This window comes from Balaenoptera physalus (assembly GCF_965194825.1).
Source record: "Balaenoptera physalus genome assembly, chromosome: 9".
Lineage (NCBI taxonomy): Eukaryota > Metazoa > Chordata > Mammalia > Artiodactyla > Balaenopteridae > Balaenoptera > Balaenoptera physalus.
In genome coordinates, this window is record NC_138888.1 from 14,357,172 (window position 1) to 14,380,888 (window position 23,717).

At 40.3% G+C, this 23,717-nt stretch overlaps 1 protein-coding gene across 12 annotated transcripts in view; it reads left to right on the forward strand.

Moving 5' to 3' along the window:
• Positions 1–23,717, forward strand: part of SYNE1 (spectrin repeat containing nuclear envelope protein 1) — a 442,116-nt gene that overhangs the window by 395,374 nt on the left and 23,025 nt on the right. For all 12 annotated transcript variants that reach the window (XM_082474323.1, XM_082474327.1, XM_082474328.1 and 9 more), the window contains 7 exons: positions 3,577–3,739; positions 14,197–14,384; positions 15,280–15,430; positions 18,759–18,941; positions 19,211–19,348; positions 21,362–21,553; positions 22,456–22,789. In XM_082474323.1, coding sequence (XP_082330449.1) covers positions 3,577–3,739; positions 14,197–14,384; positions 15,280–15,430; positions 18,759–18,941; positions 19,211–19,348; positions 21,362–21,553; positions 22,456–22,789 — 1,349 coding nt within the window. The remainder of the gene's footprint in view (positions 1–3,576; positions 3,740–14,196; positions 14,385–15,279; positions 15,431–18,758; positions 18,942–19,210; positions 19,349–21,361; positions 21,554–22,455; positions 22,790–23,717) is intronic.

Consider the following 23,717-nt stretch of genomic DNA (forward strand, 5'->3'; position numbering starts at 1 on the left):
CCACATTTCCTGAACCAAAAGGTCGAAAGTATAAAGAAACTTATGGTCTAAAAGCAGAATTGGATTTTAAATAAGGGTTGTCCCAGAAGTCATTGATCATGCGCTCCTCGTCCACATCACCTTTCTTTTTAGAGCCATCTATGTACATACATCCAGTCAGCCATGTCAGGCCCTCAACAGGGACTCAACAGTCGCGATTTTTGCTACTATTACTTGGTAATAATAGAGTTGAGAAGTACTATCTGTGTCCCTCCCAAATTCCTGCTGACACGCTGCCCTCACTGGGAAATAACTTTTCAAATCTAATTTATCTATCCCTGCTCTATGCCCTTGATCCTGCCTCCTGTGCATCCTCGCTCCGTCATCTGTGTTCATCTGTAATTTCTCTCCTTTTTCTTCTGTCTTTGGCTCCTTCCTCATGAGTTCCTTTTTCTCTGCCTAAAAACATTCTAAAGCGATTCCAAAACATTAAACTGCATTAAACAAAACAAACAAACAAAAAATCAATTTTTTCTTGTAGCCAGATCATTCTACAGGATTCATACCGTGTTTACTTACCTTTGCTGCCTACTTTTTAAAAATAATTAACAATCCTCTATTATCATAAGTGTATTTCTCTCAAATGCATCCTGTTTTCTGTTTCCATAGCCCTTGCTGAACTATTCACTTAGAGTCAGCAGACCGCTTCTAATGAATGGCTCCTTTTAGGCCTCATCAACCACCTTGCTCTGCCTTTGACCAAGTAGACCAGTGATTCCAAACTTAAGCATGCCTAGGGCTTACTTGGAGTGCTTGTTAAGTGTAAATTCCCTGGCCACACCCCCAGAGGTTCTGACTCAATAGGGCTGGGTTGGGGTCTAAGAATCTGCATTTATGTGAGGCAAACCAAGTGAAATCTAATGAAGAAGGCATTCAGATCACACTCTGACCAGCACTTTCTTCTTTTTTAAAATCATTTTTTTTTTTTATAAGGAATCAGTTTTCTTTTTATTTATTTATTTATTTATTTATTTATTTATTTATTTATGGCTGTGTTGGGTCTTCGTTTCTGTGCGAGGGCTTTCTCTAGTTGTGGCAAGTGGGGGCCACTCTTCGTCGCGGTGCGCGGGCCTCTCACTGTCACGGCCTCTCTTGTTGCGGAGCACAGACTCCAGACGCGCAGGCTCAGTAGTTGTGGCTCACGGGCCTAGTTGCTCCGTGGCATGTGGGATCGTCCCAGACCAGGGTTCGAACCCGTGTCCCCTGCACTGGCAGTCAGATTCTCAGCCACTGCGCCACCAGGGAAGCCCTAAAATCATTTTTAATTGAATGTATTTGACACACAACATCATGTAAATTTAAGGTGTACAGCTTGTTACTTTGATACATTGATATAATGTAATATGATTGCCATTGTAGCGATATTTATCACATTACAAAATTATAGTACAATATTGTTGTTTATATTCATTTTACTGTGCATTAGATCTCTAGGGCTTATTTACTACTCATTGCAAGTTTGTACCCTAAAATACCATCAGTCTTATCCCCCGCCCCACTACCAATTCTTTCTTGAAACATTTCCTGCCTTTAGTTTTATGCTACACTTCCCTGCTTCACCTCCTTCCTTTCTGATTATTTTTTCTTCAACTGTGATTCCTCCTTCTTTAACCTTTTAAAACTCCTTCTTCTTAGTCCAACCCCTTTCAGGATGACACACATCCTTTCATAGGGCTTCAACTCTATGCCAACAGTATGTAAACCTATGCGATAAACTTCGTCGTGTCTTCTGGACCTAAGAACTATATTTCCATACATGTCTAGCTGATCCCACAGCCTCATCATACCCCAAACTTAATGCACCTTTAATCCCAAGAACTTGCTCCTCATTCCTGTATCCTCTGAGGCAGCAGCGTCTATCTAGTCACCCAACTGGAAAAGACATCATTTCTTAACTCCTTCTGCCTCACGTCATGTCGGTTCGTGAATTTAGCAATCCACTCCTCACCGCTATCCCCACTGTTTCCAAGTGTAGCCTTTTGATGCAAACTGCTTGGACTATTCTATTTACATCCTGAATGAGCTCTTACCACAGCCTTGCCTCAAACTTACGCACTCAGAATCAAAACTGATCTTAACATTCCTCTGCTAATAGATCTTGGGAAAGTTCTTATTTATCTTTAAAACTACATACAAATCCATTGTCATGTCACTATGGGAGTTTTATCATCTTACTCCCATCTACCCATCAGTCTTACCTCTTACCACTTCTTATCTCTTTTCTGGTTCTCTTCCCCATCCCTCCACCACTGATCTCCTTGGCATTGTGACAGTATTTACCTTCAAAATCTCTGCTCTTCATCATTATGTTTCCTAGGCCAGAAATGTTCTGCTTGGCTTGTATCCACCTCTCAAGATGCAGGCCACATGTCATTTCTTCATTTTCCTTCTTTCATCAAAGTCTAAGCTCCTCAAAGGCAAGGATGAAACTTTAGTCATCACTGTTTATCTATCACCTAGCACCATACATGTTGGTAGGAGGAATAAAGAAATGAACAAATGGTAAATGAATGAATGATTACTGAACATGGCCAGACAGACTTGATCACTCTTTATTTATTAGCCAGAGACTTCATTCACTTCTTTAGTTTAGTTCTTACCACACTTTGTTATATTTCATTATTTCCATGTTCAGATTTCTGGTCAGATTGTACATTTCATTAAGAAAATAATCACATCTCATTTATTTTGTCTTTCTGGCATCTTACATATAAAGTGTCCACGGATGATTGTTAGAGAAATGACAATTCTTAAAGGAATGAGTTTTTACTCCTTCCTGGCGAGAATGGGAGAATAGTTATTTGTCGTCGTTTTTTAAGCATGCTATGTAGTGAATACTGTACCGAATTAGGCTCTGCAGGTGGAAGATGGGGTACCTGCCCTCTGCCACTTACAATCCAACAGGTCCTTAGTTACCTTTAACGTGATATGGCATCATTAAAACTCAAATTGCTTAAGTGCATGTGACAACTCACTGATAGGTTTTACCTTCAGTATGCTGTCTTCTTTTGACGGAGTTTCTGCCACAATATTGCTGAAATACATCCCACAGGGGGTGAAATGATTAGAGCCATGGATGTGTAATCTGTTTGGTGACAATCCATTGGAAAGGTTAACTTTTTCCTCCCAGTTATTCTTCATAGCAGTATAAATTATATTATTTGCAAAAGTCAGGTAGTATAGATTATATTATTTGTGAAAGTAATAATTTCTGTGACAACCATGAGGTTTCTATCACTGTTATATTAGTATAGCTGTGCTGAGTATAACCATGGTTGGTATTTTTTTAATGTTTCCCATGTATTGGCACCCTCTGTCATTCACCTCATTTAAATCTCACAAGTACTCTTCATTTCCGTTTTATAGACAAAGAAACAGAGACACGGGAGGGGTGTACAACTGCCCACAGTCACACAGCCAGTAGGTGGCTGAGCCAGGCTGGACTCTGGCTTTAGACCCAGTGCTGGCTTCTGCTTATGCGGGAAACATGAGCGAAGCCTCTCACTGAAGTTGATGTCTCTCCTTCTCTGCCCACAGGGTAAAGAAGCTGAAGGAGACTCTGGTCGCCGTACAGCAGCTGGATAAGAACATGAGCAGCCTGAGAACGTGGCTGGCCCACATCGAGTCAGAGCTGGCCAAGCCGATCGTCTACGATTCCTGTGACTCGGAAGAAATACAGAAAAAGCTTAACAAGCAGCAGGTAAAATGTAAAACAATGGAAGGAAAGTTAATAGGTTCTTGAAAATCTGTCCTCCTGGCCAGAATAGAGACATGATTGTGAGATGGTGAATTGGGATGGAAAATCTGGAGGAAGCTGGGCAGGACTGGTGAGAAAGGGAAGGCATTGGCTAGAGAGGTGTTTGGGGCAAATAGGTTCCATCTCCTCACAAAGTTGACTCTTAAGAAGGTCTGCCATCATAGGGTTAATGTCACTGGTCTGCCAAGAAGTCATCCTAAGATGGTAGGTTAGGTTGAGCTGCAATAATGTATTCAGAACAGTGCTGACAGTTTTGTTTATTTATTTGTGGGTCGCTAACTCACAACCATGGACTTAGAAACGAGCCTTTTTCTTTTTTCTGCATACAGCCTTTGGAGAAAGATCACAGTGCATACTTAGAGTTTTTAGAGTCTAACATAATTTTGTTTTGCAAGGAGGATTGCATGATCTGCAGACCACACACTGTAATGCCATCTTCATGTGTGTAGCAAATACAGCACCATACACAACCCAGCAAAGCAAAAGAGGGTGACCCTGAAAAATACATACAGAAGGGATTTTCACTTCCCACTCCCCTTGCTTATTCTTACTCAGCACAGTAGACTCCAGCTGTCAGTAATAAACACCATAAATCCCCCATAAGAAGTATTGCTACTTCATGATTTTAGATTGTCCTTGAAAATTCTGCCTGCGCTCTGGTTATTTCCATTACATTAAGCCATTATATTCAAGTTGCTTAACTTTAAAAAAATGTATAAACAGACCTATTTCTTCAGTCCTATGAAATAGTTTATGTATTTTATTTTACAAAGAGAACAGTTATTAAAATACAGTTTTTAGGTGTTGGATGTTTAAATTAGCATTTATTTTTTAAGAAATTATTAGCAGGACATTTTTCAATTTTCTGCAAGATTAAAACCCTCTGATGGACTCTCTGATGTTTGAAATTCTGATGATTAACTCTGGGGGTGGTGGTTGGCCTCCAGCTCCCCACATTCTCCTGGAGAGCATGGTAATGATATCTACACGTGACGAGAGTTAAAATGCTAATGACCAGTATTGTAATTGAGCAAATGTAAGAAGATCAAAACAGTATCTAGTTAAATATGGGAAATTGATTATATGCATCTGTAGTTGCAGCCACTACTAAAACCCTAGTAAAATAAAAGGTCAAAACCCACGATGGCAAAAAGAACAGAAGAGAAGATGATAGAGCTGCCAGACATCCGAGAGAACTTGGAAGGTGGAAAGTAGACAGATGAACAGTGATGGTGTTAGCAGAGCGGAGGACGAAGAAAGCTGATTCACGCCGCACAGTTCCCAAAACGCTCACGCAGGAAGTAGAGCTATCAAGTCTGTGGGGCTTTAAAGGGAAGATGGCGTGAAAGTCTGAGAAAGGAGTGGTGAGATGAGCAGATTTCCCCTAAGCCCAGCTAGTCAGGCAGCTCTGCTTCATTGACTCTCTGGAGAAGGCCAACCAGAGGGACTTGGGATTCGATGACACAGGACGCCATCTGTGCTGGAGCCACTCTGTTAAAAACAGAGGGATTAAGTGAAAGACTCTGTGCCAAACCCCACAGCATCGCCTCTCACGAGGTCACTAGCCAGGCTTGTGCTGCAGCCAGGATTTACACGAGAGTTTCAAAATCCAATTCAGTTATTCTGTAAAAGTCCCCCTGCCCCCAAAATAAGGTGGAAAGGAAGAAATTACCAAAGTAGTAATGCAGAAAAAGAATTCCCAAATTGAAAATTTACACACTTCTGGAACACAAACCCTACAGGTGCCCAGGAAAATTAAAAACAAAGCTATTATGAAATTTCAGAACATGGGGGATAAAAGAAGATTTTAAGGCTTCCAAGATGAAAAAGTTGGATTTCTCCAAAACAATGATGGAAGCTAGTATACAATGGCGGAATGCCTTCAAAAAGCTGAGAAAATTTTTTATGATTTAGAATAATATATCTGCCGTTTAATATATAAAATATTTACCTTCTATGCACACATTCACAAGAAGCTAATGACAGATATGCTCCATATACTGAAATGAGAGGAAAAATAATATTCAACCCAGGAGAAGGAAGTCCCCAGGATGATGGTAAAGGAAAGTCCCAAATGACAATGGTACTGCAACCTAGGAAGAGCCTGTCCAGACAGGAGTAGGGAGTCCGGGCGCTCTAAGAGGAACATCTCCAAGAAAGAAAACAGTTGAACCAGATGTCCTGATGGGCTTAACCATACTGGAAGGAGCTTTATTAGCACCATAAGAGAAAGAATAGCAGTTAGCAATATAATTTTTTTTTATTGGAGTATAATTGTTTTACAATATTCGGTTAGTTTATACAGTACAGCAAAGTGAATCAGCTATACGTATATATCTATCCCCTCCTTTTTGGATTTCCTTCTTGTTTAGGTCACCACAGAGCATAGAGTAGAGTTCCCTGAGCTATACAGTATATTCTCATTAGTTATCTGTTTTATACATAGTATCAGTAGTGTATATATGTCAATCCCAATCTCCCAATTCATCCCACACACCCCCTTTTCCACCCTGGTATCCATATGTTTTTGTTCTCTACATCTGTGTCTCTATTTCTGCTTTGTTAATAAGATCATCCATACCCGTATTTTCAGATTCCACATATATGCATTAATATACGATATTTGTTTTTCTCTTCTGACTTACTTCACTCTGTATGACCGTCTCTAGGTCCATCCATGTCTCTACAAATGACCCAATTTCATTCTTTTTTATGGCTGAGTAATATTCCATTGTATATATGTACCACATCTTCTTTATCCATTCCTCTATTGATGGACATTTAGGTTGCTTCCATGTCCTGGCTGTTGTAAATAGTGTTGCAGTGAACATCATGGTGCATGTGTCTTTTTGAATCATGGTTTTCTCTGGGTATATGCCCAGTAGTGGGATTGCTGGGTCATATTTTAAAGAGAAAAAGAGAGCGAGGGAGAGAGAGAGTGATAGAGAACTATTGATTTTAGAAAAACAAAAAGTTATGTAAAAGAAGAAATATAACCATAGCATATTTTGTTGCTTAAATGTGAAAAGTATTAAAAACACCGTAATCATGCAAAGAAGTGATTATTGCTCTAGCTATAAGAGGTGCTAAAATAGTCATTGGAGCCCCATGAGTCATGTAGAAGTTTATTCCTTCTCTGCTGTAGAAGCACTGATAATGTCTAACATTTAAAAATCAAGAAATAGCAATATAAACATGTTACTTAGAAAAACAGAAGTAAAAACCAGAAGACAGAGCTACAATAGATGGAAATGGTTGTTTCTGGAGAAGAATCAGGAGTGAAATGAAAAGGGTACTACTTCATTGGAAGCTTAGTAGTAGTTTTTAATCATATCATATTTACTAGTTTCCTTTATGGAAATTGTTTGACCATGATTTTGTAAAAATTGTAGCATTGGGGGATCCATGTTTTAAAAGACAGATAAATAGTAATCTGTCTCCAAAAGGGAAAACTTCTGACAAATATTTAAATGGACAGATTAAATTGGTAAGAAATACATTGTCTTCTATTTCCCTATGTGGAGTTTCTGTATGTCTCTCTTGCCAATGTACTTAGTTCTTATAGATTTAATTGGGCAGAAATATATATAGACTTGAGATGGCTTCAGAGAATGTTTTGTCAGATTTCTCTGTGTTATAAATGAAAAAGAATGAATCCAGTGACACTATGTGACAATTTGAGACCATCACCAATGGAAGTTAAAGCTGAGACTAAAATTGTGATCTGTATTTGGGTACTTATATAATTATAAGATTTCCCCCCCCCCAAGCCTTATTTTATATATTGATCTGAACAAAAACTTTTGAGCAGAAGTACAAGGGGACTTTTCTCCAGTGTTTACTGTGTTAAACTGGTCAAGTTCCTGGAGGTAAATCTCACCAAACTGGGGGGCCCCCATGACTGTGTCGGTCAGAGGTGTCCACACTGAGCCTCCAACAGTCCGTCCATTAGAGTTCTGGGTTTCACACACCAGCGCTGGTTCCCACAGTGGTTTCCCCTTATGAGTCTCCCCTCTGAGAGAGATTCAAAAGTATATGGAGGAGTGATGTCACCAAGACGGTGGCATAAGCCGTTCCTGACTTAAGTCCCCATCACAAGAAGACCAACAGGCAACTATCCATAGACAGGACCCCATTGTGAAACTCCCAGAACCCAGGGTGAGGCTGCAGCAGCCCCTGGACAACAGAGACCGGGAAGGACCACGTTAGAAGGTGAGAGGAGTGGCTGCACTCTGCCCACATCACCTGCCCCAGGCTGGCACAGCACCGCACCAAGAGCGCCCCAGCCTGTGGTTTCTCCAGTTGGAAAAGAGAGGCCAAGGTGGGGAATTCCCTGGCAGTCCAGTGGTTAGGACTCCATGCTCTCACTGCCAGGGACCCGGGTTCAATCCCTAGTCTGGGAAGTAAGATCCTGCAAGCCGTGGGGCACGGCCGAAAATAAAAAAAAAGAGAGAGGCCAAAGTGGACACCCAGCTCCCCCAGTATTGTATGACGCTTCCCAGGAGGCCCGCTTGGGTCTCTCTTCATGAGGATCACTAAGGAAATCTATGAGGCGCAGTCACGGGGGATCAGATAGAGATGGAGAAGGGGCGTGGGGCTTACAGCACCTGCGCTCAGATCTTGGTGGACTGCATTCCTGCTGGCAGCTGCACCCAAGCAGAGATGCCGGCCAGCGTCTCTGCTCATCAGCAGAGGCCAGCCAGTGGCCCCGTCTAGCCTGCAAACTCAGTTAGCAGCTCTGCTTGATTTGGGTCCCCAGACAACTGGCATTACAGGCCTTGGAGCTCTTTCTACCCCCCGGCCTGGGCAGGGAGGCAGATTCCCAACCCCACCCAACAGCTGAGCACAGTCTCCGTACCGCCCCCCCTCCACCAGGAAGCCTGGCCAGAGAATCCAGGCAGCCATGGAGCCCATCCAACAGCCCTGCTTGGGCAGGGAGCCAAGCCAGAAGCCCTGCCAACTGTTGAGCACAGCCTCTGGCCGTGCATAACCAAGGAGCCTGAACGGTGACCGTAGGCATCCTCAGAGCCCAGCCTACAGCCACGCCCAGCCATGGAGCCCACACTGCAACCCTGCTCAGTGGTGGAGTCCGACCAAGGGCCTTGTCGATTGCTGAGCACAGCCTGCAACCTTGCCTGGTCAGGAAGCCCAGCCAGTGGCCCCGTCCAATTACCAAGCATAGCCTGCGGCCCCACCCAAGAAGAAAGCTTAGACAACAGCCCAGCTAGACCGTGGAGCACAGTCTCTAGGCCCACTCACTGTGGGATTCAGCTGGCAGGCTCTCCTAACCAGAGAGCCTGGCCAGTAATCTTGCCCAACAGGGGAGCACAGCCAGCGGCCTAGCTGATGGCAAAGCCTAGACTGTGGCCCTGCCCAACTCCAGGGCACAGCCTGCAGCCCTGCGTGATCACAGAGCACAGCCTGAGGCCTCACCTGAACACAGAGTCCAGCCGGCAGCACCCTCTGGTCTGGGAGCACAGCCTGAGACCCCATCAAGAGCAATTGCAGTGAGACTTCCCTGGTGGTCCAGTGGTAAAGCATCCGCCTTACAATGCAGGGGACGCGGGTTCGATCCCTGGTCGGGGAACTGAGATCCCACATGCCGCGGGACAACTAAGCCCGCGCTCCACAGCTACTGAGCTTGCGCACCTCAGCTAGAGAGCCCACGTGCCACAAACTACAGAGCCCACGTGCCCTGGATCCTGTGCATCACAACTAGAGAGAAGCCGACACACCACAATGAAAGATCCTGCGTGCCGCAGCTAAGACCCTACGCAGCCAAAAAGAAATTAAATAAATAATAAATAAATAAATCTTTAAAAAAAAGGCCAATTGCAGAGACCAGCTTGTAGCCTGCCCAATCACAGGGTCTAACCAGTGGCACTGCCCTGCCAGGGGACATAGCCTGTGACCTCACCCAGTCAGAGGTGACTGTAGGGCCCAGCCAGCAGCACCCCCAGGCCCACCCCAACCTCAGAGCACAGAACGTTTTCCAGGAGAGATTATATGTTAGATCACAAAACTAGTCTTCATAAATTCAAGAAAATGGACATTACATCAAGTTATCTTTTCCAGCCACAATGATGTGAGACTAGAAATCAATAACAGGAAGAAAGCTGGAAAATTAACAAATACATGGAAATTAAACAACACACTCCTGAACAACCAGTGGATCCAAGAAGAAATCAAAAGAGAAATAAAAAAATATCTGGAGATAAAAAAAGCAACCCAACATGCCAAAACTTATGGGATGCAGCAAAAGCAGTTCTAGGAGAAAAGTTTATAGTGATAAATGCTTCCATTAAGAAAAAATAAGGATCTCAAATAAACAACCTAACTTTATACTGCAAGGAACTAGAAAAAAAATGAAAAAACTAAGCCCAAAGTTGGCAAAAGGAAGGAAATCATAAAGAGTAGAGCAGAAATAATGAAATACAGAATAGGAAAACAACAGAAAAGATGAACGAAACTGAGTTGGTTCTTTGAAATTATAAACAAAATTGACAAACTTTTATCTAGAGTAAGCAATTAAAAAGGAGGACCAAAATAAATAAAAATTATAAATGAAAATGGGCACATTATAAGAAATACCAAGGATCATAAGAGACCACTCTGAACAATTATAAGACAACAATTTGGACAACCTAGGAGAAGTGGATAATTCCTAGAAGCATACAACCTACCAATATTGAATCATGAAGAAATAGAAAATCTGAGCAGATCAATAATGAAGGGAGGTGGAATCAATAATTAAAAACCTCCCAACAAAGAAAAGTCCAAGACCAGGTAGTGTCATGGGTGAACTCTACCAAACATTTACAGCCAATTCATCTCACTCTTCCAACAAATTGAAGGGAAAAGAACATTCTCAAACTCATTTTATGAGGCCAGCATTACCCTGATACTGAAGCCAGATAAGGACACCATAGGAAAAGAAAACTATCAACCAATATGCCTGATGAATATCGAATTTTTGCCTGTAAAAATGCTCAACAAAGTACTGGCAAACCAAATTCAGCAGCACGTTAAAAGGATTATACACTGTGATTAAGTTGGATTCGTTCTGGAATGCAAGAATGATTCAACATATGCAAATCAGTAAATGTAATACATTACATTACTAAAATGAAAGATAAAAATCATACGATCATCACAATAGATGCAGAGAAAGCATTTGACAAAATTCGAATGATAATAACTCTCAACAAATTGGGTGCAGAAGGAATGGACCCCAACATAATAAAGGACATGTATGACACACCCGCAGCTAACATCATACTCAGTGGTGAAAGGTTGAAAGCTTTTCCTCTAAGATCAGAAACAAGACAAGGGTACCCACTCTCACCAATTCTATTCAACATAGCACTAGAAAGCCTAGCCAGAGAACTCAGACAAGAAAAATAAATAAAAGACATCCAGCTCAGAAAGGAAGATGTAAAAATTGTCTCTGTTTGCAGGGGACATGGTCTTATATATAGAAAAATCCTAAAGACTCCACCAGAAGACTTTTATAACTAATAAATTCAGGAAAGTTGTAGCATACAAATTCAACATACAAACATCGCTGTGTTTCCATACACTAACAATGAAGTATCTGGAAAATAAACAAAGTAAACAATCCTATTTACAATAACATTAAAAACAGTAAAATACTTAGGAATAAATTCAACCAAGGAGGTGAAAAATCTGTACTCTGACACTATAAGACATTGATGAAAGACACTGAATAAAACACAAATAAATGGAAAGATATTCCACGTATTGGAAGAATTAATATTGTTAAAATGTGCATACAACCAAAGCAATGTATAGATTCAATGCAATCCCTGTCAAGATTCCAATGGCACTTTTTACAGAAATAGAAAAAAATCTTGAAAGTCATATGGAACCAAAAAAGACCCCTAATAGCCAAAGCAGTCCTGAGAAAGAAGAACAAAGCTGGAGGCATCATACTTTATGCTTTCAAATTATATTTCAAAACTATAGTAATCAAAACAATATGGTACTGGCATAAAAACAGACACATAGACCAGTGGAACAGAATAGAGAGCCCAGAAATAAGCCCACACATACACAGTCAACTAATATTTGACTAATAAGAATACTCAATGGGGAAAAGATAGTTTTTTCAAAAAATTGTGTTGGAAAAACTGGATATTCACATGCAAAAGAGTTAAACTAGACCTCTATTTTACACAGCTTAGAAAAATTAACTTGAAATGGATTAAAGACTTAAATTTAAGACCTGAAACCTAGAGCAAAACATAGGGAAAAGGCTTCTTGACATTGGTCTTGGCAGTGATTTTTGAAAGCACAACCAACAAAAACAAAAATGAATAGGTGGGACTAAATCAAACTATAAAGCTTCTGCACAGCAAAAGTAATGATCAACCAAATGCAAAGGCAACCTAGGAATGAGAGAAAATATTTGCAAACCACATATCTGATAAGGGGTTAATATCTAAAATATACAAAGAATTCCTACAAATGAATAGCAAAAAATAAATTATCCAATTTAAAAATGGGCAAATGACCTGAATAGACATTTTTACAAAGAAGATAGTCAAATTGCCAACAGGTACATGAAAAGATGCTCAACATCACTAATCATCATGGAAATGCAAATAAAAACCACAATGATATATCACCTCACACCTGTTAAAATGGCTGTTATCAAAAGACAAGAGATAAAAAGTACTGACAGGGATTTGGAGAAAATGGAACCCTTGTACACTGTTGGTGGGAATGTAAGTTGGTGCAGCCACTATGGAAAAGAGTATGGACGTTCTTCAAAAAACTAAAAATAGAACTACCATATGTTCCAGCAAGTCCACTTTTGTATGTATCTGAGGGAAATGAAATCACTATCTTGAAGAAGATATCTCCACCCCCATGTTCATTGCAGCATTATTTACAAGTGAATACATGAAAACAACCTAAGTATTCATCAACAGATGAATGATAAACAAGGCATTGAATTTGCCCAGAGTTCTACCATGTGAAGTCTTCCTATTAACTGCATAGAATGTAAATGCAAAATGTGCATTATTTTTTCTGTTGAGCTTTTAACTCAATTTACTCAAAGTATTCCATTATTAAAAAGGAGGCCTGTTGGTGCCATGTTTTGCTTGCCCTATTCATCAAGGTCCTCAATCTATTTTCCTTTTCTTTTATATAGTTCTCGAATTTGCCTAGCTTTTCTCTTGATAATTCAACTTACTCAGGTAGCTGGGATTTATATTCTTGTATGTATATTCTTCTTCCTGTTTTTCTCCTTAACACCGTGTTCCAATGTCTTCTATACAAACTCTAGCTTATTGTTGAATGCAATAACAGTGCTTTTGATTAATTTTGGAGATTTCATAAACTCCATAGACACAAGAAAATAAATTCTGTAAAATATTTCTGTTTCACTAAACTGTCGTTTCAAATCTCTTGCATAACCTCTCAGTTATATGGAAGTTATCACAGGAATTGCTGGTCTAAAAATATAAAATAAAAATATTACAAAACTTGAACTTTATTATCATATTTCATATCTTCCTATTTCTGTCCTACATTTAAATTTGCTCACTGAGGAAGCTGCTGATGATAACGATGCCATACATGACAGAAAACCTAGGTGCCTTAAACCATGGTACCTTTTTTTTTTTTTTTTTTTTAATGTCTGTGTTGGGTCTTCGTTTCTGTGCAAGGGCTCTCTCTAGTTGCGGCAAGTGGGGACCACTCTTCATTGCGGTGCGCGGGCCTCTCATTATCACGGCCTCTCTTGTTGCGGAGCACAGGCTCCAGACGCGCAGGCTCAGTAATTGTGGCTCACGGGCCTAGTCGCTCCGCGGCATGTGGGATCTTCCCAGACCAGGGCTAGAACCCGTGTCCCCCACACCAGCAGGCAGATTCTCAACCACTGCGCCACCAGGGAGGCCCCCATGGTACCTTTTAATGATGGGGGCATTAACTGTTTAAAACAGTTTGCAGATCTTTGGAGATCAAATCCCAGTTTTTGAGTGCCAGCTCTTAACAGGAGCACATGTGTTCCTTGGACTGATGGATCTATGGATTGGAGTGGAAGGGATATATCTGTGAAGTAGAGACTGGGGCAAGATTCATTTTTCAATCACTAAAGAAGCTCATTTTACTCAATACAGTTGCTGTGGTCTCTTTCATTTGTTCAGTTGATATTTTGGCTTTGCTCATTTAGCTAAAATATTTCTAGATGCATTTTGTCATACTTTTGAGGTTGCGGTATTTTATAAAGGAACTTGAGGAAACTTCATGCGTTCAAGGAAATGAAATATCTGTCAAGGTTTTGCCTAACCATTTCTGAGTCAGTGAATACTGCTGCAGTTTCTCCCATCTGTACGCAAGCGTTTGAATGAAGCGTGTCTCCTTCCCTGCAGGAGCTTCAGAGAGACATAGAGAAACACAGCACGGGTGTGGCCTCTGTCCTCAACCTGTGCGAGGTTCTCCTGCATGACTGTGACGCCTGTGCCACAGATGCCGAGTGCGGTTCCATCCAGCAGGCTACGCGCAACCTGGACCGGCGATGGAGAAATATCTGCGCTGTGTCCATGGAAAGAAGGCTAAAGTAAGCCGGGCTGTGCAAACAGTTGCGAAAGAGGAAGGACCAAAAAAACAAAAACTTCACCCAGAGTGTCTACGGTTCACTATTTGCTTTTGGTTGCAATGTCCAAAAATAGCCTTGGTTTCCCAAAGTTGCCATCATCTACATTTAGTTAGGAAAATAAGTACGTATAAAGGTCATATATAAATATAACAAGCCAAGTTACACCTGACCTAACAGTTTAAATATAATTCAGAGAAATTAAACTATGCCCTTGCTGAAGAAATACAATGTTACAGAATTGGTGCTCTGGAAAACTAACATTCTTTCATGAAAAAGGAAATAATAAAACCAAGGACTTATCTTTAAGCCCTTTGAAATTCAAGGTGGTAAAAAAAATAATGATATGTTAGAAAATTATCACAGTGACTTAAGGCACATAATCTTTGTGCTCTCTGGGGAACTCTTGAAAGGATAATGTTTATCTTGCTGTCATCGGTCGATTTTGATAAGGGTAAATTTGACATTGAACTTAAATGGATTTTCAAACCTTAGTGTTAGTTCAGCGGAAGCTTGGTGTGAGTGTGCACTGCAGGCACGGTGTTGTTGCACTTTTAAACTTCCTTGCACATACCCAGAACTGTTCACACCACGTGCTTGTCTTACTCAGTTTGACTAATTCCAAATTCAGAGCTGCAGGACGTGTGTTTAAACACACACACACACGCACAGCTGTTTCATCTTAGCTCAAACAGTTGTTTCTTTTTCAGTCTGGGCAAATTTGGCTCAGGGAACGGTTATTGTTTGGCACCCGGTTGCTTGTTTTGGGCCCTCTTAGTCCTGTTGCAGGTATCAGACAGGGTTCTGGAGCAAAAACAGTCTCAAGCAATCAGATTCTGTTCTTTCATTTCTGTCTCAGAATTGAAGAGACGTGGCGATTGTGGCAGAAGTTCCTGGATGACTTTTCTCGTTTTGAAGATTGGCTGAAATGTTCGGAAAGGGTAGCTGCCTTCCCCAGCTCTTCTGGCGTGCTCTATACAGTTGCCAAGGACGAACTAAAGAAATTTGAGGTGATTTTCAGTTTCAAATATTTCATCTTTATTTTGCTACAAGAGTAGCCCACTGATAGTTGGTGCCCCAAAACCTAAACAATCTGTTCACACACATATTATTTGTTCAAACAGCTAGGTGATGACTTTCTGGCCATCTTTATTATTACCTCATAAGTAGGCAAAGAAGAAGAGAAAGGAAGTTTTTACTTTAAGATTGTCAAGAATTACAAATAAAGTAGTAATGCTCTTCATTACATTATAGAATTATTCAATTCTGTTAGAAAACACGAATCATGATTCCCCCCAAAAGATCTTGGCATTCTTTTGATTTCATAATTTTTTACAGTCAACCTTCTAAGATTCAGATATGATGGTTTTCCATACCAAAAAAATAAATAAATAAATGGTCATGAAGAACCTAAGGGCAAGACAGGAACAAAGACACAGACCTCCTAGAGAATGGACCTGAGGATATGGGGAAGGGGAAGGGGAAGCTGGGACAAAGTGAGAGAGTGACATGGACATATATACACTACCAAATGTAAAATAGATAGCTAGTGGGAAGTAGCCGCAGAGCACAGGGAGATCAGCTCGGTGCTTTTTGACCATCTAGAAGGGTGGGATAGGGAGGGTAGGAGGGAGGGAGACACAAGAGGGAAGAGATATGGGGACATATGTATATGTACAACTGATTCACTTTGTTATAAAGCAGAAACTAACACACCATTGTAAAGCAATTATACTCCAATAAAGATGTTTAAAAAAAAAACAAAAAACAAAAACATCTATCTGTCTTTCAATGTATTTTCTTGATTTTTTTTTTACCTAACTGGAGCATAGATATATATGTATTTTTTAATCATTGATAAAATAGAATTGGCTCCAGAATTGATCAAATATTTTAAATCATAACCATCTCTAATTATAAATGAAGAGCAGTGCCATTCTTGAGTCACCAAGATTTTTCAATTTTATAGAGACAAAAATAGCAGCAGTATAATCGTATTCATAAACAAAGGAATCATTCAGTAACAGATTCTAGTTCCTTGCCATTTGGGGCAGTCTCGAGGCTTGCTCTGTCACTGTGATAGGATGAAATCCCAACTTCTCAGCCTCTCATTTTCACAGAGGACCTGACGTAGCCTTAAGCTGACCATTTTTTAATTTGAAGTTTCTTTTTCCATCAATGCCCACTGATCGGCAGTTGTGTTCTCAGATACACTGACAGAGAGCAGTTCTGATGCAGGAATCTTACAAAAATCATTCTTGGTTGCTAAGTCTGCCCCAAGCTCCCTGAGATATTTTAAACTAAGACTAAAAAAATCCAACCAAATTCAGCTGGATTCATTTTTACCTTGTGGCGCCAATTAACCAGGCATTTTTTGAGGCCTGTTATAGTAAACATGAAGTTTAGTTTTTGTTCTTGTGGAGTTTAAAATCTACGAGTCATAGATGGGCAAGTCATGAATCTATAAAAGTGTTCAAATACTATGTGAAATAAATAAGAATATTCTGATGTCTGAATATGCACTTATATGTAACTATACCACTAAATTCCAGGAAAAAAAAAATCCTATCTAAAAGGTTTTCCCTTAGAAAAGTTCTAGTAAAAAGCCACCATAAATTCTGCAGTAGATTTCAGATCATCCCGCTGTGAACCAATGCTAGTGGAAATATTCTTGTACTGCATCTTATTACACTCAGCTTCATAAAGGTTAAACCTTCTATAATTGGCTTATACTACAAAGCAGATTAAGTAAGATCCTTGTTGATGCTATTTTAGACCCTCAGATTTTATGACAAAGGTTAGCCATGTAGTTAAGCTTATAATGCTATGTAGTTATATATATATATATATATATATATATATGGCTAGTTATAATGAATGATTTTATAGCTAGTTATAATGAATTATGTAGCTAGTTATAATGAATGATTTTATTATTTATCTTTGCAGTTAATTTTCTTAAGAGACAGAAATAAATTACAAAAACAAAATTTTGTTTGAGGGCGGTCTTTGCCTGTTCAGTTGCACAATTGCACAAATATTGGGGACAGATCTGGATGTGCTGGGGTACCCAACCATGGTGCCCGCCTTCACGCCAGTGAGAAAACATATTCTGTGACTTCCAGTAATGGCAAAAGCTGAACTTTCCTTACCACTTCCTTTTCTGGGGAAATAATTTAAAGTTTGTAGAATACAAGGTTGGATTTACTCGGATAAAGGCTCTTAAAGCAACTCTCAGAAGGAAAACCATTTCAGAGGCGGAAGTGTGGTGGCATGTAAATAGTGTGACAAGCCAAAGGAAGCAAAACTTGGGGATTTAGATGAGTACAGTCCAATCAGTTATACAATTTTCTGTCCAATACCAGGATGAAAATCAGTCATAAATCATACACATAAGTTTGAAATAAAAAAGCTTCATTTTATTTTGGCCAAATGATTCTTATGCTAGGGTTATGCTACATTACAGAGAAAAAGAAAAGAGAGTATTTTACCTGCGGAAACTCTAAGCTGTGCATGGGGTAACCTCAGAAGTAAATAGCTACTACTATGTAAGGTGTCACATCAGCTCTAAAACGTTTTATGAAAACTGAGTCATTCGGGGGCAACAAAAAAGAAATAGAGCATGTTCCACACCTTTTTTACTAAGCTGTTTTTCTTAAAAGTTAATAATAGCTTGCATTTAGAAGACCTTCTGCAAAAGGTAGTTTTATTTTTTTTAATGGACACCAGAATTGAGGTAATTTCTGGATTTCTTAGGAAATAACATATTTTACAAATTAAAGAGACAGTTCTATGATATCTTTTCTCAGTATGGACATCAGAAATTTTGAACATTTTAAACTCACATTTCAGCATACATACAAATTTATGTAATCAGTTTGCTTTATGGGAAAGTTTTTTCAGGCTGTTTATTTTAAAAGCTATATATGTGTATGTGTATGTTCGAATGTATATATTATATACGTATATGTGTACATGTTATATGTATATGTGTGTGTTCTATATATATATGTATATATCATATGTATGTGTGTATGTTCTCAATGTATGTGCATATATTATATATTTATATTGTATATGTATTTGTGTATATACATATATTTATTACTGTTTACCATTTTCTTTCATATTTTTGTTTGATCAACTCCCTTTCCCTAAGCCACACCGATAACATTACTTTAACAAGTGGAAGTATATGCTGTTTAGAAATTGTCTTTTCCCATTTGGGAGGAAGAGTTGACTTCCTGTTCTGCCTGACATCACAATATGAAACCCAGACACCCTTGCTGAGAGCCCTCCGCTGATCTCCCTGTCTGATGTGCCTCTTTGTGGTCTTAGGGTTTCCAGCGACAGGTCCATGAGACCCTGACCCAGCTGGAACTGATCAACAAGCAGTACCGCCGCCTGGCCAGAGAGAACCGCACCGACTCGGCCTGCAGCCTGAAACATATGATCCACGAAGGCAACCAGAGATGGGACAACCTGCAGAAGCGCGTCACCTCCATCTTGCGCAGACTCAAGGTCTATACTACGCCTCCTCTGTAGCCTAGAGGCCCGGAGGACAGGATCGGGCCGTTTGTACACAGTATTAGGACATAGTCTCAGTGACTTTGTAAGACTGGGATGGCAAGAGGTTGAGGTATCCAGCATGAATTTATATGGTAAAAAATTGCAGGGCTCTGGTTGCTCATTGAGAAAATGACTTTCCAGGAGAACGTTGGAATTGACGGTTCCATCTCAGCACGTGTTTGTGGGCTTTTTCACTTTTATTCTTTTCTTTTCACATCCAGCATTTCATTGGCCAGCGGGAGGAGTTTGAGACTGCACGGGACAGCATCCTGGTGTGGCTGACAGAGATGGATTTGCAGCTCACTAACATTGAGCATTTTTCCGAGTGTGATGTTCAAGCTAAAATAAAGCAACTCAAGGTAATAAATTAGGGGTTATTCTTCAAATTATCAGTGCTAAGAGAGTCTGAAGAGGAAAGGATTTTTTAGATACTTTTGTGGAGAACATACTAAAGAACTGTTCTTTTTTTGTTTTATAAATTTATTTATGTATTTATTTATTTTTATTTTGGGCTGCATCGGATCTTTGTTGCTGCGAGCGGGTTTTCTCTAGTTGCAGCGAGCGGGGGCTACTCTTCATTGTGGTGCACGGGCTCTAGGCGCGCGGGCTTCAGTAGTTGTGTCACGTGGGCTCAGTAGTTGTGGTGCATGGGCTTAGCCACTCCGTGATCTTCCCAGACCAGGGCTTGAACCCATGTCTCCTGCATTGACAGGTGAACTCCCAACCACTGCACCACCAGGGAAGTCCAAAAAATTAGTTCTTCTTGATTGAAAACAAATTCAGAAAATAAGAAAGATATTAAAAATGAAATAAAGAACATTACCCAGAGATACAACTTCCATTAACATATACACTTTAATTACTAACTTGATGGCCAGGATTGTTGTTTTTAGTTCTTGTTGTTTTTTCTGATTTGTTTCTAGCACCTTCAAATTGTTTGACTCACATGATCCAGAGCAGTTCAACTTTCTCGTGTTGGGATTTCATTCCACATAGTCTACATTCTTAGGTGCCAAGTTAGTTTTTAAGCATGGTTGGTATGTTTCAGTATATAACTCAAACACAGTGGCTAGTTAAACATTTTAAATGGGGATGGATATATATTAGATATAAGGAGTCCCTGAAAGGAAGAGTGTTTAACATCTTGAATAATATGCAATGCAGCTTGTGAAATTTTCCTCCCAAGATAAGATAGATTTTTATTTTTAAAGAATAGTCATGATGCCCATAACTTTAAGGTTGTTATAATAAAACAAGGAAGTTACTTTTAATCAGTGATTCTCAGGATAAAAAAATCATAAAATAGCCCTGGTATTCTGCCCAGCCTCTCTCTCTCCATCCCTCCCTTCACCTCAATTCTTGCAAGTCATTTCACAGGTAAATCAATATTTTAAAGCTTCATTTTCTACCAAGTGGTAGTTGAATCTTTTCTTTTTGGACTCTGGCAGGGTCATGGCATTTATTAACACCCTCCCTCTCCCTTGGCAGTCTTTTTATTATTGTGCAATTTCAACTATTCCAGAGTTTATTCTTTTTTTTTGGGGGGGGGGTGTTGCATAGGGTCTTAGTTGCGACAGGAGGGCTCCTTGGTTGCGGCTCGCCAGCCCCTTAGTTTTGGCATGCGAACTCTTAGTTGCAGCATGCATGTGGGATCTAGTTCCCTGACCGGGGATCGAACCCGGGTCCCCTACATTGGGAGCACGGAGTCTTAACCACTGCGCCACCAGGGAAGTTTCTCCAGAGTTTATTCTTGTGTTGAGTTAAAATTTATCCCCTGAAACTTGTCCCCTGTAGCTGAACTGTTTTGAATCATATAGAATGAGTCTAAATAATCCTCCAGAATTACCTGTTTTTCAAATAATTATAATCTTTCCTGCTTATGTCCTGAAACAATTTTAAAAAATCATCTGAGAAGAATTTGTGACATTGTCATTTGGATGGCTTTCCTTCGTCATGTTTGACATGTCAGGAAATCTAAAATTAAAATATCCAATATAATTCTTTAAAATGCTAAATTTATTTCAGTGGCACTGTATTGCTTACCATTGCTTTTCATCAGGGGCCACCAGTGCTGTCAACTTTATGATGGGTTTGAATGTTTGTTCCTGTGATTCTCTTACCCGCACTGTCTGTGGTGGTAAATTTTATTAGTGAAAGGCACCTCTCTGGTCATGGAATTCTAACAATGCCATTTCTGCCTCCTGTTCTGATTTAAAATTTTTATGTTTTACTTTAGAAAGTCATAGCCTCTTGGCTTGTCATTGTCTATGGTAAATTTAATATCCCCTACATGGTTTTTCTAAATATGTATTTTAGAATTACTTCATGTCCAAGTGAGTAATAAAAAATTACATGCAATATGTGCTCCCTAGGCCTTCCAGCAGGAAATCTCATTGAACCGCAATAAGATTGAGCAGATAATTGCCCAAGGAGAACAGCTGATAGAAAAGAGTGAACCCCTGGATGCCACGTTCATTGAAGAAGAGCTGGATGAACTCCGACGTTACTGTCAGGAGGTCTTCGGGCGTGTGGAAAGATACCATAAGAAACTGATTCGCCTGCCTGTATGTGACGTTGTTTTTTCATTATCATGAAATCTAAAGAGAATTAATAATGTGGACTTAGGTAACATCGTTGAGTGGGCAAGAGCTCGGACTCTGGAGCCAGAGTGCCTGGGTTCCAGCCCCAGCTCTGGCTACGTCACCTTGGGCAAGTTACTTCACGTCACTTGCCTTGGTTTCCTCAGTTGTAAAACTGGTTTAATAACAGTACCTACCTTGTAGAAAGGATTGCTTTGGGCATGAAATGAGTTAACATATATACATATAAAGAGCTTAGAAGAGTACTTGGTACACATCTTCCATGGAAGATAAAGAAGCTTCTAGAAGAAACAAGGGAATGAAAGTGAGCAATGTAAACAGTGGCTCAATTGATGAAGTTGTTTAGTTGAATTTCTTTTTTCTCTTCCATTTCCCTAATTGCTACCATAATCACATCTCATTGTCAAGATGCTATTATTAGAATATTTGGAATCTTCTGTGATAAAATATATTTTATATCTGGGATATAAGGTATAAAAGGACCAGCTAAGGTTTTATTAGTAATTCCCTTTTGCTCCTGATATGTGCCATTCTGTACTTACTGTGTTGCAGATTAGGTACTAGGTTGCCTTTATTTACATTATCTTATTTAATCTTATATCAATGCTTTGAAGTAGGTCTTAATATTATTTCCATTTTTCCATGATAAAACTGAGAATTTACTAGATTAATGTATAAGACATTTTAAAAAGTTATCAGAAGATACTTATTTATTTGATGATAGGAAGTTTAAAATTACCCCCAGCGAGGTAGGAATGTGGTCCCGATAAGCTTGAGTGCTGAGATTTGGTGAAAGGCAGAGCACAGAGTGGGAAGGGGGTCAGCTGACCGCTGCGGTAACAGGGCTGGCTTGACTGCGTTTCCAGCTCCCAGATGACGAGCACGACCTCTCTGACCGGGAGCTGGAGCTGGAGGAGGCTGCAGCTCTGTCGGACCTCCACTGGCGTGACACCTCCGCAGACAGCGTGCTCTCCCCCCAGCCCTCCTCCAACCCCTCCCTCTCACTCGCCCAGCCCCTCCAGAGCGAGAGGTCCGGACGAGACACCCCTGCCAGTGTGGACTCCATCCCTCTGGAGTGGGACCATGACTACGACCTCAGTCGTGACCTAGAGTCTGCTGTGTCCAGAGCTCTGCCCTCTGAGGACGAAGAGGGTCAGGAAGATAAAGACTTCTACCTCAGGGGAGCTGTTGGTCTCTCAGGTAAGAAAGAGCTCCTCCTGTGTGCTGGCTTGAAAGAAAATGCAAAGGAGTGGATACTCTACTGGAAATCCGTGTGCTGAGCAGAATCATCTTCCTTCTCCCATTAGGGGGACTTATACACAAATGAATAATTGGATACTAACATGATTCGCAAATATAAAATTGTCATTGTGGCCACTGATTTATCCCACATATACTTATGTTCTTACTACATGACAAGCACTTTATAAGTACTGGAAATACACAGTTCCTTTTCTTCTCAGAGAGCTCACACTCTAGTGTGGAACACAGACAAGTAAGAAACGGCTGTGTGAAATGTTTGGCACTAGGATAGCAATGTACACATGGTGGTGTAGAAGCACAGCCCAGGGATGACTAAGCTGGCGCTTTGAGGAGAGGCTTTAGAGAAGAGACTTGAGCTGAGACCTGAAGGATGAATAGGAGTTGGTCAGGAGGACGCAGCAATGTTCAGAGCAAGAAAGGAAAGCATGCCCATCTTGGATTTATGATTAGCCTCGGCGCTTTTGGTCACCTGGAGTTTGTCCAGAATGACAAGGCTGTAGACTGGGAGGCATGGAATGAACAAAGAGGAGGTGGAAAGGCAAACCAGGACCTGGTCAGAAAGCAACCTGTTCATCATGGAAAGGAGTTTGGTTTTTATCATGAAGGCCATGGAGAGCCACAGCAGGGCTCTAAGGAGGGAGGCAATGTGATCAGATGCATATTTCCTTTTTTTTTCTTTTTTTTTTTGTTAATAAATTTATTTATTTTATTTATTTATTTTTGGCTGCATTGGCTCTTCATTGCTGTGCGCGGGCTTTCTCCAGTTGCGGAGAGCGGGGGCTACTCTTCGTTGTGGTGCATGAGCTTCTTGTTGCGGTGGCTTCTCTTGTTGTGGAGCACGGGCTCTAGGTGCGCGGGCTTCAGT